The sequence below is a fragment of the Corvus cornix genome, chromosome 3, assembly GCF_000738735.6.
Source record: "Corvus cornix cornix isolate S_Up_H32 chromosome 3, ASM73873v5, whole genome shotgun sequence".
Classification (NCBI taxonomy): Eukaryota; Metazoa; Chordata; class Aves; order Passeriformes; family Corvidae; genus Corvus; species Corvus cornix.
This window is the reverse complement of record NC_047056.1, coordinates 112,632,881-112,647,602: the sequence shown is the minus strand read 5'-3', so window position 1 is coordinate 112,647,602 and position 14,722 is coordinate 112,632,881. Positions and strand designations below refer to the sequence as shown.

Here is a 14,722-nt window from a genome sequence, read left to right as displayed (position 1 = left end):
TTTCCTACTTCCCAAGCTTCCTCTGAGAGTGTGAGCAGTTCCCATCCCTTCAGCCACTCTGGGAAGCTGAAGAGCACTGTGTTCTGCTGATACAGGAAAGAAAGGAGTTTCAAATCTCAAAATTCCGTGATTGGACCAGGACCTGCCACAGCCCTGCAAGGCTTTAGGTATGTGGGGATACAGAATCTGGGAGAAGAAATGCCCTACACCCCTGGGGGTTAAAGCAGAGGGGCAGCATCTCCTCTACCCTGGAAGATTCCCAGAAAGCCAGAGCAAGCCTGGACTGGGCAGGGAGCCCTTTATTGTTATCAGTGTTTTCATACAGCCAGTTGCCAGGAGTGACAAAGCTCTGTTTTCCAGGAGCAAGTGCTCAAATCAGAACCCCCAGCCCACTGGTGCTGCGCAGCGAAGGCTCTGCCGCTGGGCGTCTCTTGGAGACACCCATTTCCCTACGACAACGCCGGAAAAAAGGAACGGGCCACGATCCCTGCCTTTGGATCAGATCCATCGCAGTTGCTACACACAGCATTCCTTTGCCATTTGGTAACTGACAAACACCAGGCTTATTAAAACAGGGAAAAAAACCTGACCCTGCAGTTGGGGAAAAAACCCCCGGCCCCGTGGTGCTGTGGGTGGGGAGGCCTGGGCAGAGGGGGTCTGCTGGAATGGGAGGAGGGCAGGGAATCAGCAGCACAAGGGAGACATGAAGTCCTGCCTGCCAAAAGAAGGGCTGCTGCTGCACTTCACTATTAATTTTCTCTGACCACTTCCACAAACACTCCTGCAGGTGAGATACTCCTGCACTTCTTGCCTGACCTCAGCTTCCCAAGCTCCACAAATCTGCGGGGTTACACACCCCCACCCTGGGTTGTGCTCTCAGGTGATGCTCTGGAGCACAGCATCCCCCTCCCACCCAGATTTTATGTACACAGCCCTGCTTTTGCAGGGATTTCAGGAAAGCTGGAGACAGTCACGCTCCAGGACTCTCTGAAAGTTTAATTAAGTTGCAATGTCTTAAAACCACAATATGGGCACCGTGGCTGTAAAGTTCAAAAGGTAAACAGGGAAGCACATACAGAACGCTTCCAACAGCTTTTCCAGAAATAACCATTGGGAGAAACCTGGATGAGACACTTTGCACTTCAAAATTCTCAATTATCATCTCAATATTTCAATGCACTTCGTGAAGAACCCCACACAACACAAATTAAGCTGATACCGCTTGCATGGGATATGTGAATCATCCCCAGGTTTAGTGGTTGGGAAATTGGGATGCAGACGTGACCCAAGGCTGCACAGCAGGTGGTGAAAGGCAACCAGAGAGCCCTGACTAAAGCCTGGCTCTGCCTCACCTGAGCCACATTCCTGGGATCCACTACAGACAAATCCCATCCTCCAAATCCAGAGGGGCTGGGAGAGAGGAGTTCAAAAGCAGTGATTAATAGGAGGCTTAGCAAGGCAGAAGTTAAAATAGGGACATTGTGCCTTCTCAGTGTGCAAGTTCCAACAAAAAACTTCCTCTTCCAGCCGCTTGCTGACGTGTAGGATTACCCAATTTTCTCTCATCACCTCAAAGCTTGGCCCAGCATTCTCATTGCTCTTAAGACGAAATGTAAATGAATGCTTAAGCTCTCAGCATCAGCACAGCCACAGATATTAAAAGGCTGAATTTAGGCCACTTTGGCCAAGGCTGAATCGCTCCCCACAGAACATCCATTCTTTAGTTCAGGAGGAGAAACATTTTTAGGGGGAAGCAATTTGAGAACTGGATAACTCGACAGTCACATGTTTTGTTATATCACTGCCCCAGATTGGAGCTGAGCAGCACCGGGAGGTTTAGATAATTTATATCATTCATATATTATGGTGGTCTTCATGGAACAACTGGAGTTTTGAACTGGTGCCACCACTGCACAAATTAAGACCTTAGAAAAGGGAGATATTTAGAAAACTTAATAACCCACCAGGCTAAATGTGGTGTTTACAAACTGATTAAAGAGCTGACACCGGGATGAACTGAACCAGGGAACTCAATAAACATTGGAAGCTCTAAAATAATTTGGGAATTGTTGGAGGAAACAGCTTTTGCTTGGATGTGACAGCAGGGACACAGAGAGTCAGCAGCCCCCCAAAATGCATCCAGACAGAATTTGGGATGTTGTCTTTGACATAGTTCATATCAAATTTCTAAGTGGGTTAATCCACTAGTAGTTGGAGAGAAATTCCACATGCACTGATACCTGGAGGACTTTACAAATATTGTACTAAACCTAAGAACTTTTCCAGGCACTTGCAGTGTTTTGTGCTTTTTCAATACTTTTAAGAGTTAAAGCAGTAGCTGAGATTTGGAGAGACACAACAAAAACCTTCTGCTTATTTACTTGAACTGTTCCTCTTTTTCTCCACTAAATATAAACCCCACATTCATATTATGAGACATCAAAGAATAAATATATAAATAAAGGGTTACCTGAAATAATAAATAAAATTGCTTGATTTTTTTCCTCATCTAAGATTTTTTCACTCCATTATGAGAGATAGTGGTTTAATGAAGAATAAAAAAGCACTTTCAAGCTTGCACTTTACCACAGCAAGATGTTTTGTAGCAATTACTATTTTTCTAACTGCAAATATTCAGTGCGAAACACACAAGCTGACAACTTGAAATTAAAATACTACTTATTTTTCTTAAAATTGCCAAAAAATGTATTTTCTGTGAACTAGAAAACATTTCCTAATTAGCATTAGCCTTTGACTACCTTGTACTACAGAAACTTTCTTCTACTCCCAAGCTCAGAAATTTCTTTGCAAAAAAGTATTGAGAATAAATAATTTTCTTTCAAGTATTGAAGCACTGAGTGACATTTAAATTCTTCAATATTCTGGAAAACACGATTTTAGGGCAGACAATATTTTTGATCTTCCCTTCATTTGTTAAAAAACAACCTGCACCACACAGGTGACACAGGATCAGCGTTACCCTGAGCTGGGCTGGATTCTGCTGTCAAAAACACGTCCCAGCACTTGGAAAAACTCAGCTCCTGGTGAAACAGAGCAGGTTTAAAATTAACCCTGGTAAAACGGGAGTAAGAAAGAATTAAATCTCGAATGCTGTGGACAGCATTCCCTCTCTCCACTCTCCACCCTCTCTCCACTCTACTACCCATGGTGAAATCATCCTTGATCCTGACTTTTCGTGGGAGGTGGAATTTTATCCAACATATGTTGGTTTTTAACTCCAGCTGATGTAGTTGCAAGGTGGCCACCAAACCACCCCGGGGATTCTGGATCCGGAGGGACTCCAGCGTTTTCCACCAGCATCATCCAGGCAGAACCTTCTGAAGGTTCATCCCAGGATACAACAAAAGATTTCTGAGGAATTACCACAGGCAGCAGCATCTCCTGCTCCAAAGGCACACCAACCTCCAGCCTGCCCTCACCGACACCCCCCGGGTTTGTAGCACCGCAAGTCTGTGAATCCAAACACCTGAGGGCACAACAACTGTGCCCAAGGGGAGAAGGGACAAACTGCACCCAGATGGATTCACATCCCTTAATCCAGGGCAGGGAAGAGTTCAGACCCTGCTGCCTGCACAGAAATTTCGGAATCTGTTCAGTAGAGTATCCAAACTCTGCCCAAATCAGCAAAACTCTTGAACTCCCCTTGGTTGCCTTTTCTGTGGCCGATTCCAGTTGTTATCATGGAATGGGTTGGGTGGGAAAGGACCTTGAAGCCCATCCAGTCCCACCCCCTGCCACAGGCAGGGACACCTCCCACTATCCCAGGTTGCTCCAAGCCCCATCCAGCCTGGCCTTGGACACTTCCAGGGATCCAGGGGCAGCCACAGCTTCTCTGGGCACCCTGGGCCAGGGCCTCCCCACCCTCACAGCCAGGAATTCCCTCCCAGTATCCCATCTAACCCTGCCCTCTGGCACTGGGAAGCCATTCCCTGTGTCCTGTCCCTCCATGCCTTGTCCCAAGTCCCTCTCCAGCTCTCCTGGAGCCCCTTTAGGCACTGGAAGGGGCTCTGAGGTCTCCTTGGATCCTTCTCTTCTGCAGGTGAACACCCCCAGCTCTCCCAGCCTGGCTCCAGAGCAGAGGGGCTCTGGTCCTGGGAGCATCCTTGTGATGCTAACATTCCAACAGGTCCACAAGTCCTTGCTCTCTCCTCTCAAGAAATCAAAATTGGACAATACTCATCCTTAACACCAAATCTGAGGCCCTTCCCACAGAGGAGATGGAGAACAGCAAGTCCTCATCACCAGGATCCTGACAACGGACACATCATTTTAAAGCTGATGCTAAAGTCACCTGAGCACAGAAAGCACCAACTCTGCCCCCGCACGATTTGTCTTCCTCATCATCCTCTTCCTCTTTCCTCACCTGAGGGATGCACACAGTTATTAACAGATGGCCAAATTAATGACATTAATCAGCAATTTTGTCACATTCGCCCCTCTCCCTATGGCAACACCACAATTGTTCAAAGGAAACGCGCTGGGATCGATGGTGGTTTGCAGAGTGAGGCTGCAGAGGTAGTGAAAAACAGACACTGGATTTCTTAACCTTGTCTTAACCTTGGGAAAGCCCAAATAAGCCCAAACTAAGTTCAAATGGCCACGTTTGCACACATGTCAGGCAGCTGGAGGGAGCTTAGAGACAGGAGGGACCAGCTTGGACTCTGGGGGGAACTTTACCACCAAGTCACTCTCCAGCACCAGGTATTTCTCCTGACTGGAGAGTTAAAAAAGTGAATAGTCACAGCTGAAGAAAGAACAACCCAGCAGAGAAGCTGAAATACAGGATTGGAAGTGGAAAAGCTTGTTTCTTTAGATTTTAAGCACTTTCTCAGGCTGAATCATTTCTTTTGCTCCTGCTTCTGGTTTGTTTAACCCATCTGAACCAAGCAGCAGTTTCATAACCAGTTTGATGAGCCAAAAATCAGAAGACACCCTTGGAGGAAGGTTAGACACCCTTTAATGATACTAAGTCAGCAAAAATCAGATTGCTGTGAACACCCAGTCCTCACAGGCTGCTTGAGTAGATCCAGCTGCCCCCTTAGAGATAATAAAATGTATCCTAACCCCTGATTTCTGAGAGAGAACAAGCTGCTGTTTTTCCCTCTCATTCCCACAGCAGCATTATCCCTACAAGCTGTCAGCCCAAATCCCACTCCTCCAGGCACAGGAATAAGCACATTCCTGCCCCAGGGAAAGCAGGGCAGGGAAGGAGACCAACTCATCACCAAGAACTTGCCCACCTGGCTTAAAAATCAACAGGAAGCCACCTGCTTAGTTCACACTTCCATATACAAATCCTGTTATGATAGGATCAAAAAAAGTACTTTTCCTTGTTTTGATCTGCTGCGCTGGAATTTTTTTTATTTTTTTTTTTTTTAAGGACAGCTCTTTGATCAGACAAATATTTTTAAAAGGAAAAACAAAACAAGGCTGGTCTGTAAAGCTCAGGCCCATGGCAAGGGCTGCCTGGAGGAAGGGATTACACAGGACAAAAATAAGGTGAGGTTTATTCCCTAGTAGCCAAACCCATATTCTTAGCTACTGGTGTGTAACTTTCTCACATTATACACAGTTAAATAAGAAAAAAAAAAAAAAAAAAAAAAAAAAGACAATTGCAAGAAAAAAGCACAATTAGGATTTGTTTTGAGCACCCAGTTAAGCAGCTGTGCCAAACATTGTTCTGTAGCTCTTTACACGATTCCAGTGCTTTAACCCAATTTACCCCATGGATAAGTGTTTCTAGATCACATTTTTATGCAATTTAGAGCTGGATTTCCTCCCTCCCCTTCTCATTTTCTTTCTTTTTCCCCTCTTTTTTTCTTTAAATCTCAGTGAAGAATCCCACTGGAGAACCACCTTTGCAGGACAAGGTGTTATAAAATATACAGATGACAAGGTCCAGCAGAGAGATACCAAAAGCCAATAGGAAATCAGGTCAGTTAAAGCCTTTTACCAACACAGACCTGCCTCTTACTCCATAGATTTTCCCCAATTATTTCATCAGACCCATTTATCGATCTATTTTTTGTGCATGCAGTGCCTGAGGACTGGATATGACCAACTGAGCAGCCTCAGGGTACTTAAATGACAGAAGCAATTGAGCCATCCTGATTTCAGACCCACTCAATCTCAACACAAAACCATGTCAATGATTTCCTCTTTTTTGAGAGGGCACAAAAAATTCTTGAGGGTTTCTTTCTTCCAATTCTGGAAACAGAAGAACTCCAGTCATGATGAAGTTCTGACTGGCCTTTTCCTCTTGCAAACTTCCACAGCCTAAAAGCTCCCAGAATACAAAAAAAAAAGCGAAGGCAGCAAAAATCCACCTCCAAAAAACGCAGCTCAGCTTTCACACCAAGTGTAGTTAAAAAATGACCAAGTTTTCTTGATATATGAATTTGTGGGTAAACCATTTATCAATGACCTGTTTACCTGTGCAGCAGAGTCCCTCAAGCCAAGGGCCATGTCATTCCCCTTTGACTGATTAATTAAGCCAATCAAGAGATATTTTTCACTGTGAGGCAGGATGGGTTATTCCAGCTAATGCCTGGTCTCTAATGGTAACACATTAAAGCCAACTCGGCTCTTTAAGCCTCTGGAAGTGACCAAAAGGGAAGGAGAAAAGATAAATCAAAAAGAGCTCCCCCCAGTTTTGTTTCTGTTCCTTAACAACCCCCCCAAAGAACAAATGTGGAGGCAAGACTCTTCTCCAATGAAGAGAGGAAGAAAAAGCACCTTTTCTTCCAGATTGGGAGATATCTCCTCCTCTCCCTCTCTCCTGATATCTGAACAGCAATAATTTATCCTCCAGTTGATTAACAAGGTGCTTATAGAATAGGCAACAAAACATCAATACTTAGCTCTTCCACCTTTTTATCAAAAGCACAACTAGGACAGAATGCTGGGTAAAGGAATTCTTCCTGGTGTTCCTGAAACAGTCTCATCTGCATGGAGCAACACTAAAAATACTGCCCAAATTAACACCTCGAGCCTAATTCATTTTCTGACTTGCTATGTAGGATGTTGTAAGTTACCAGCTCAAAGCAACAGAGCTTTAGACCCACTTTCCACGGGTGTGTGCTGCCAGATCTGCTCTACCTGTACCACTTGGGCAGGGGGCTGGAACTGGGTGAGCTTTAAGGTCCCTTCCAGCCCAAACCATTCTGTGGTTCTGTGATTTAGCCCTTCAGCTGTACCACCCTATTGTCCTCCTTGTGACTTTGTGTCACCAGCCTGTCCTGACTGCTCCTCAGACACAGCCAAAGGCACTGCTGCACTCTGCTCACTCCTAGCAGAGTCTTGGCTTTGGGTTGGTTTTTTCTCTTCTTTTTGGCCCTTCGGGATGTGAGAGCCCATGGTGGGGTGCAGAGCCGAAGGATTGGAGAGGCCAAAGAAGTTCCTGCAGTACTACAGAGGCTAGAAAAAGCCCTTGAAAATAATCATAGAATCACAGAATGGTTTGGGTTGGAAGGGACCTTAAAGTCCATCCCATTCCACTCTTTTCCACAGCCAGGGACACCTTCCATTAGCCCAGGTTGCTCCAAGCCCCGTCCAACCTGGCCTGGGACATTTCCAAGGGATCCCTGGGCACCCTGTGCCAGGGCCTCCCCACCCTCCCAGGGAACAATTTTTTCCTCATATCTCATCTGAACCTCCCCTGCCTCATCTCAAGACCATTCCCCCCTGTCCTACCACTTGAGACTAAAATTCAGAAGCAAGTAAAACATGCTGATCAAAGCAGCAGAGATTTCAAGGATGTTAAGACTCTAAAATATTTCATGACTGGACAAGGAAGGCCAACAGATCCATGGACATGGATCAGGGATTCCAGCCCAAGCTCACCTCCTTTAGCCACACAGAATCCAAGCACAACACAACCACAGGAATCCAACTTCAGTACTGGAGTCGCTCACAGAATGCCTTTTTAGAGATGTTTGACTTAAACTGATCCCTCTCTGCCCATTCCAACGAGTCTAAAAGTGTTAAATTCATCTTTTTTCTCGGCGTCACTCACTGAGGAGCTGGGATTTCCCTCAGGAGACTCCTCCAGTGCCCCGCTGACATCACTGTGAGGAAGCCTGCTGAAGAGTAAGTCTGTGTCTTCCTCTTTCTAATTGAAGTTCTCACCCCCCAGTCCCATTCCTGGCTTTTGCCTACTCTGATTACTGTCCCTTCCCTTCCTCTGCTCCTCCCTCCCCGCGACCCCCAGATATTTATAGGCAGAGAGGTCATCTTTTTTTCTGCCTCTTTTCTGAGATGAACGTATCCAGTTCCTCCACTCTCTCCTTCTAGGACATGCCCTCTAACCCTGTCTCCCATTTTACTAAATCCTTTTGGACTCTCTCCAGGTTTTTGATGTTTTTTTTTTTTTTTTTTCCTCTGTTCTGCTTCTCAGTCCCAAATACCTCATGCTAACTGTGGTCTCCAAAGCAGAACGGTGAAAAATCTGTGTTAATTTGTAACTCATTTTTCTCTTCTGCTTTTTTTTTAATTCCCTGGCATTGCCACAAAAGGGAGCAGCAAATTAATTTATGTGCTAACCTTGCAACAAATTTGGTCACAGGTTAAAAAAAACCCCCTAAGATTAAACTTGCAACTTGCCTAAAAGTCACACTTGTGGAACCCCACAAACACCAATATCAAGACTGGCATTTTGGAGAGACAAAGTCGAGGTGCAGGGAATGGTATCAGCTTACCCACAACTTCAGGGAGCCCATGGCAGAGCCAGACTTTAATGGATTTTCAGCTATGTCCCTTAAGATTAGCCAACATGCTTTTCTGATAAGTGCTGGGAAATGTAAGTCAGTTGAGGAAGTTCTGCAAAATGTGTCAGAAGACAATTTCCTGATTAAAAAACACAAAAAAAAAAAAAAGTGAAAAAGCACCAGGGGTGGACAGTTCCATTTCTAATGCCTAACAAGGAAGAAATCACTGCAAGCCTGAGACTTTTGAGCAACTTGGATTGGGTGGCTTAAGGGAACTTACGCAGGTTTTACATCCAAGTTACACAAATTTGGAGGAAGCAGATTACTCATGGAATGGCCTGAGCCATGGATGTGAGATGGATGCAAAACACTCAGGTTTTTATGCATCTCCAACAGGGTTTGAGCAAATCAGAGCTGCTCCCCCAGCCCCCAGAGTGAAATCAGTGCCAGAATCATGTTGTTCAGCAACCAAGTTGGGACCGTCTGCAACTCATTCCCAAATCCTCAGCCTCACTCAGGAGCATTTTCTCCAGTGATAAGGCTTCATCAGGAAACACAGCTGGATGGAGGAAGGAAATTCTGAGAAGCAAAAAAAATAGTGGGGGTTCCAGGAAGTTCAACCAGATAGGAACTAATGGAATTTGTTTTTCTGTCTCCCCAGCTCCCAGTGTTCCTAAGCAAGTGAGAAAATCACAGGGAAAGTGGGGGCAAAAAACAAGTCTGGCAGATCTTACCCTGCAAAACAGGTCCTCACTGCAGGTCTCCAGAGAGCCTCATAATTACAATTCAATATTTTCGATCACTTGCTCTCCCTGGGAAAAACTGCAGACGTTTTCAATTGAGGTCCACTCTGAAGCCCAGCCATTGTTTTCTTCCCCACCTCATTTTTTTGACTTGTATTTTTTTGTTGTTGTTGTTCGTTTTAAACAAAGTTCCCTGTGTAGTTTATTAAGGAGGTTTGAGTTGGACAGATGATTTATCAAAAATAATTTTAAAAAAGGATGGTTATGTTGAACATTCAGGAGAATTAAAGGTTGCAAGTGCCTCTGATTAGTAACACATATCCCAGAACCATCAAAACAACTGTATTGTAGTTTTATTACTTCTAGAGAAACTCCTTTCAACCCTCAGGGGCAAACAGCATTTCCTTCCACATCCTTTGCAATTCCCCGCTTTCACAATCTTCACAATCCTCTGGCCAACTCCCTCTTCCTTTGATAAGGTAGATAATCCAAGCTTCAACATTCCCCACTTACTGCTGCAGAGCTGGTGCGAAACAAGAGGAAGGATCCATTACCAGATCAGTCCTTGGCCACTGAGACAGCTGAAAAGTGAGTCTGAGATCAGCCCCACAGTTAAGACAGCTCAGACTAAGCTCACACAGAGCATCTCCTGCCAAAGGCTGCTGCACTGGTCAAGATCATAAAATGATTGCTAATGACCACATTGGAAAAGAGTGGACAGGACTAAGTGGAACAGTGACACATCTGATTTGTTGGGACCCTGTTTATCACTGCAGCAGCTCAGGGGTGACAGATTTTTGACAAGCACTTCAGAAAAGCCAGGATTATCTTGCTGGTCCAGAGACCATCACTGAGCCTTGAGTCCTCCCACTGACTCTCCTTGGACCATAAGCACAGACAGAATTCCCTGTGTTTTGCTTTTTTCCTCCCTTTTCCTAAGCTCTAAAGGCAGTTTGGTGTGACACCAGCCAACCAGCCAGCTCTAGTGCAACAGTGAGGAGGTTTAGATTGGATTTAGGAAAAATTTCTTCATGAAAAGGGTTGTCTGGCACTGGAACGGGCTGCTCAGGGAAGTGGAGGAGTCACCATCCCTGGAAGTGCAAGAAACATGAGGATAAAGTGCCTGAGGACATGGTTTAGTGGTGAACAGGCTTGGAGTTGAGGACTGTAGAGGTCTTTTCCAACCTTAACAATTCCATGATTCTGTGATCTCTTCTCCTTTTCTCCTCTTTTATCCACCCACTGAAATTTTGTCACAGGCTTAAACTGGAGGCTTTAAGGAAGGCTGATAATCAAAACTCTGAACAAACTCCTGAAGAAGTTGCCACAGCTGACCCTGAGCAGGGTGACTGATCTGGAGACCTCCAGGTTTCCTCCAACCTCAGCAATTCTGTGACTATATGAAAAGCAGTTCCTGCATCTTCCCATAAAATTACACCCAAGCTTTTCTCATCCCAGACTGAAACAAACAGAAATAAGGGAAAAAGAATTAAGCTGAAATGCATTGTCAAAAGATCAAGAGTGGAATGGGAGCTCTGTTGGGGGCTGGCAGGTCTTTCAGTGCACATCAAATGTGTGCTGAATGCTTCTCAAACTGCACCTCAGAGAACAGAGGAAGGAGATGATACCTCAGGAAGAGTCTGAGACAGGAATTCAAGCTATAAAATCATGGAATGGCATGGGTTGGAAGGGATCTTAGAGATCATCCAGATCCACCCTCTGCCATGGGCAGGGACACCTCCCACTATCCCAGGTTGCTCCAAGCCCTGTCCAACCTGGCCTTGGACACTTCCAGGGATCCAGGCAGGGGCAGCCACAGCTTCTCTGGGCACCCTGTGCCAGGGCCTCACCTCCCTCACAGGAAAGAATTTCTTCCCAATATCCCATCTAACCCTGTCTTCTGTCAGTTTGAAGACATTCCCCCTTGTCCTGTCCTTCCAGGCCCTTGTAAATGGTCTCTCTCCATCTTTCTTGTAGCTCCTTTCAGGTATTGGGAGGCCCCAGTTAGGTCACCCCAAAGCTGCTCTTCTCCAGGCTGAACAACCTCAATTCCCTCATCCTTTCCTCACAAGAGAGCTGCAACATCCCTCTGATCATCCTGGTGCCTCCTCTGGACTCGCTCCAGCAGCTCCATGCTCTCCTTGTGCAGAATCCACCCATTCCCTGCTGCCCACTGAGGGTTTCTGGGCTGGGTCATGTCCGGCTCTCACCCACCAGTACCCCCAAGTCCTTCTCCCAGGGCTGCTCCATCTGCTCATGCCCAGCCTGGGCTGATGCCAGGGGCTGCTCCAACCTAGATGCAGCACCAGCACTTGGCCTTGTTAAATCCATGAGATTCCTGTGGGCCACCACCCCAGCTCTTCCAGGGTCAACAGGAGTACTTCCATGTACCATCTCCACTGCAACCACAGCTGGGAGCCTGCAATCAGATCCAATGATAGGAGCAGTTCTGGCCCCTATGGAAGTGTGGAAGTCCTTATCCTGTGAACAGGGAAACCACCCAGGGTTGTAGGAGCTGAAATTAGAAGGAAATTGGAGCCTACCACAATCTGGAGGCAAACCCAGGGCTCTGCTGGGCACCAGGGCTCTTCCTACATCATCTCCACGCAGGAACAACTCAGTTCCAGAAGAACGGCAGCACCTTCCTGCTCCTGCAGTGAGCTCTGCGCACTCAGGGAAATGCCCAGAGCTTGGGGATTTCAAACCAGAATGCAAACACAGGGAATTCCTGCAAGGCCTCACAGGGCACTTCCTCTGGTGCCACCTTAAGGACCAGGCTCTGGAACATGATGGAAAGGGATCCTAAGAGTTCATGGGTGCAGTGAAATGCAATTGCTCAGAGCTGGAGGGCCTGAGCAATGCACTTTTGTTCTGTGCAAACTCCACAGATCTCTGATCCATGAAGAGAAGGAGAAGGGGGAGCTGGGGGGAGCAATTGTGCTGCCTCTGGCTTCCTCTCCCTGTGGCTGCTCCAAATTCTGTTCTCTCCTGCCTGGATTTGCATGGGGAAATTTGGGTGCTTAGGAGGGAACAGTCTGTGACTTTTCTGCCAGAAGCTTGAACCATTTCAGGAAATCAGCACAGCAGCCATCAGCCAACCACTGCATCTGTCAAGGGACTGGCAAAAACATGCACAAACTTAGACACCCTCTATAAAATCCATGTGATCTGCAGTGTTTATCCACAAAAGAGCAAATGTTCTGCAGGAAAAAGACCCAGAAGAAGCAACTTTCCAACTCGGAATTTCAAAAGATGTGAAACAGACAGAGAAAACAAGACCAACTACTTGAGACAACTCATGAGCGGACAAAATCTGCCCTCTCAACCCCACCAGTGCTGAATTGCTTTAAATCCCAGTTTTTCCTGCTTCCCATTGATCTGACAAGCAAGGGAGCCAAGGAGCAGATCCATGGCACATTTAGGTGATCAGAACCAACAAGGCTCCCTGGCACAGGATTTGAGAGCTCCAACAGTTCTCACAGACTGGAAGTTACCAAATCCTTATTTCAGCTCCCAGTGACCTGCAGTGAAGATCCACAACAATTTCCAAGAGCACCAAGAGCAAGGTGTCAAACACTACAGAAATTTCCACTCAATTTCCACTCAACTCAAGCCCCATTTTTCCCTTAAAACAAGAGATTTCCAAGAACTTGGAACCAACAGGGCAATTCCTGCAACACATCCATTTGTGCTTTTGCCAGGTGTTTTTTTTCCCCAAGAATTTTTCTGGATATGTTGGTCATGTCACAGTTATTTTGTCCACTGATAGAGCAGCTCTGCGCTCTGCAAAAGCAAAATGCTAATGAACACATAAATAAAATAAAAGCTGGTCCAAACCTTGATCTCGTTACACAAAGTCAGGGGAGAGGTCTTCTCATCAAATATTTATCACTGTTCAGGGCACCTCTGAATCTTTTGCAGCTGCTCAGCCTTTCCCAATTTTGTGAAAACGAGGGCAATTTTTGTGGAGATTGCCCTGTTGGCATGGAATGTCCAATTTTATTTTGGGTATTTATGGTTCTTTCACAGAATTATTTAGGTTGGAAAAGACCTCTGAGAGCATCGAGTCCAACCAGGTCAAGCAAAATTCTCCTTTGTGATGTACATTTCCTAACAAAAAATTAAAATACTGGAGAGTTCCCCAACTCCAAAGAAGTTACATCACAATAATCCAAAAAAACAGGGATTAAATTTACTCTTATTTCCTCACAGTTCAAGCACAGTCCTTCAAGGAGAAAAAACACATTGGCAGAAGACATTTGGATGTTTTGTTTAAGGGATAATAAACAAGGAAACAAGAGAAAGGAGAAGATTCTTGTTTACCTGGGTCTTGGCACTCTTCTGTCTTCTCCCAAAAATGCAGGACAGGTCCTGCTCAGTGCGTGACGAGAGATCCTTACCTGGAAGGGGTAAAGAGAGGGAAAAAAACCCCAAACCTTCACATCTGAGGATGCATTTTGGCAACAGTGTGACCCACAGAGAGGAATTGCTCTTGGAGGTGAATAAAAAATCAGGAAGTCCAGGTTGGATGAGATGTGGAGCAACCTGAGATAGGGGAGGGTATCCCTGCCCATGGCAGGGGGTTGGAATGAGATGGGCTTTAAGGTCCTTTTCAACCCAAACCATGCTGTGGTTCTATGCTAAAGCCACTAAATGAAGGTACACATGAGGAAATGTGTGTATGCACTGGGATCTTTGGATTCTTGTGAGGATTCCCCATTTCTGACAGAATTAGGGAGTTACAGCTCCTCCACACAATGAAAAAAAAAAAAAAAAAATCAAATTTTACTGTGTGGAGGCTTTTCTTCGATTTCTGATGTTGCTTCTGAAAAGCAAAACCTCCACCTCTGCCACACACTGGATTATTCCAACTCAAAACCACTGCAAGGGTGAAGCAAAGATTTCCAGGAGGTCCATTATTCCCATCTGATTGTTGTGTGGTGAGCTGGATATCAGACACGGAGCAGGGAGGGGGAAGCAGGAGGGTGTGACGTGAGACTCAGAGATACAGGCAAAGGTTTAGCCAATTCCACAGTGCAGAATTTGTTGAGTTGTCCGCTACTTCTGTCAGAAAATTCTTTTGGAAAAGGTCAGCAAAAGTTAAAGAAACAAAATCAGCCCAGACAGGTAAACTCGTTAAGAGTCTGCTGGGGTCTTAAATCACTTGATTTTCTGATTCCAAAATCGCTGACCTCAAAATGAATCTCGTAATGGCCAAAAAAACCTAAAACAAAAAAAATCCCCAAATCTGAC

At 45.6% G+C, this 14,722-nt stretch overlaps 1 protein-coding gene across 3 annotated transcripts in view; it reads right to left on the bottom strand.

Moving 5' to 3' along the window:
- The window catches only part of PINX1 (PIN2 (TERF1) interacting telomerase inhibitor 1), a 59,830-nt gene that overhangs the window by 31,873 nt on the left and 13,235 nt on the right, over positions 1 to 14,722 (bottom strand). For all 3 annotated transcript variants that reach the window (XM_010411387.4, XM_010411388.4, XM_039569351.1), the window contains one exon: positions 13,793 to 13,869. In XM_010411387.4, the coding sequence (XP_010409689.1) occupies positions 13,793 to 13,869 (77 nt within the window). The remainder of the gene's footprint in view (positions 1 to 13,792; positions 13,870 to 14,722) is intronic.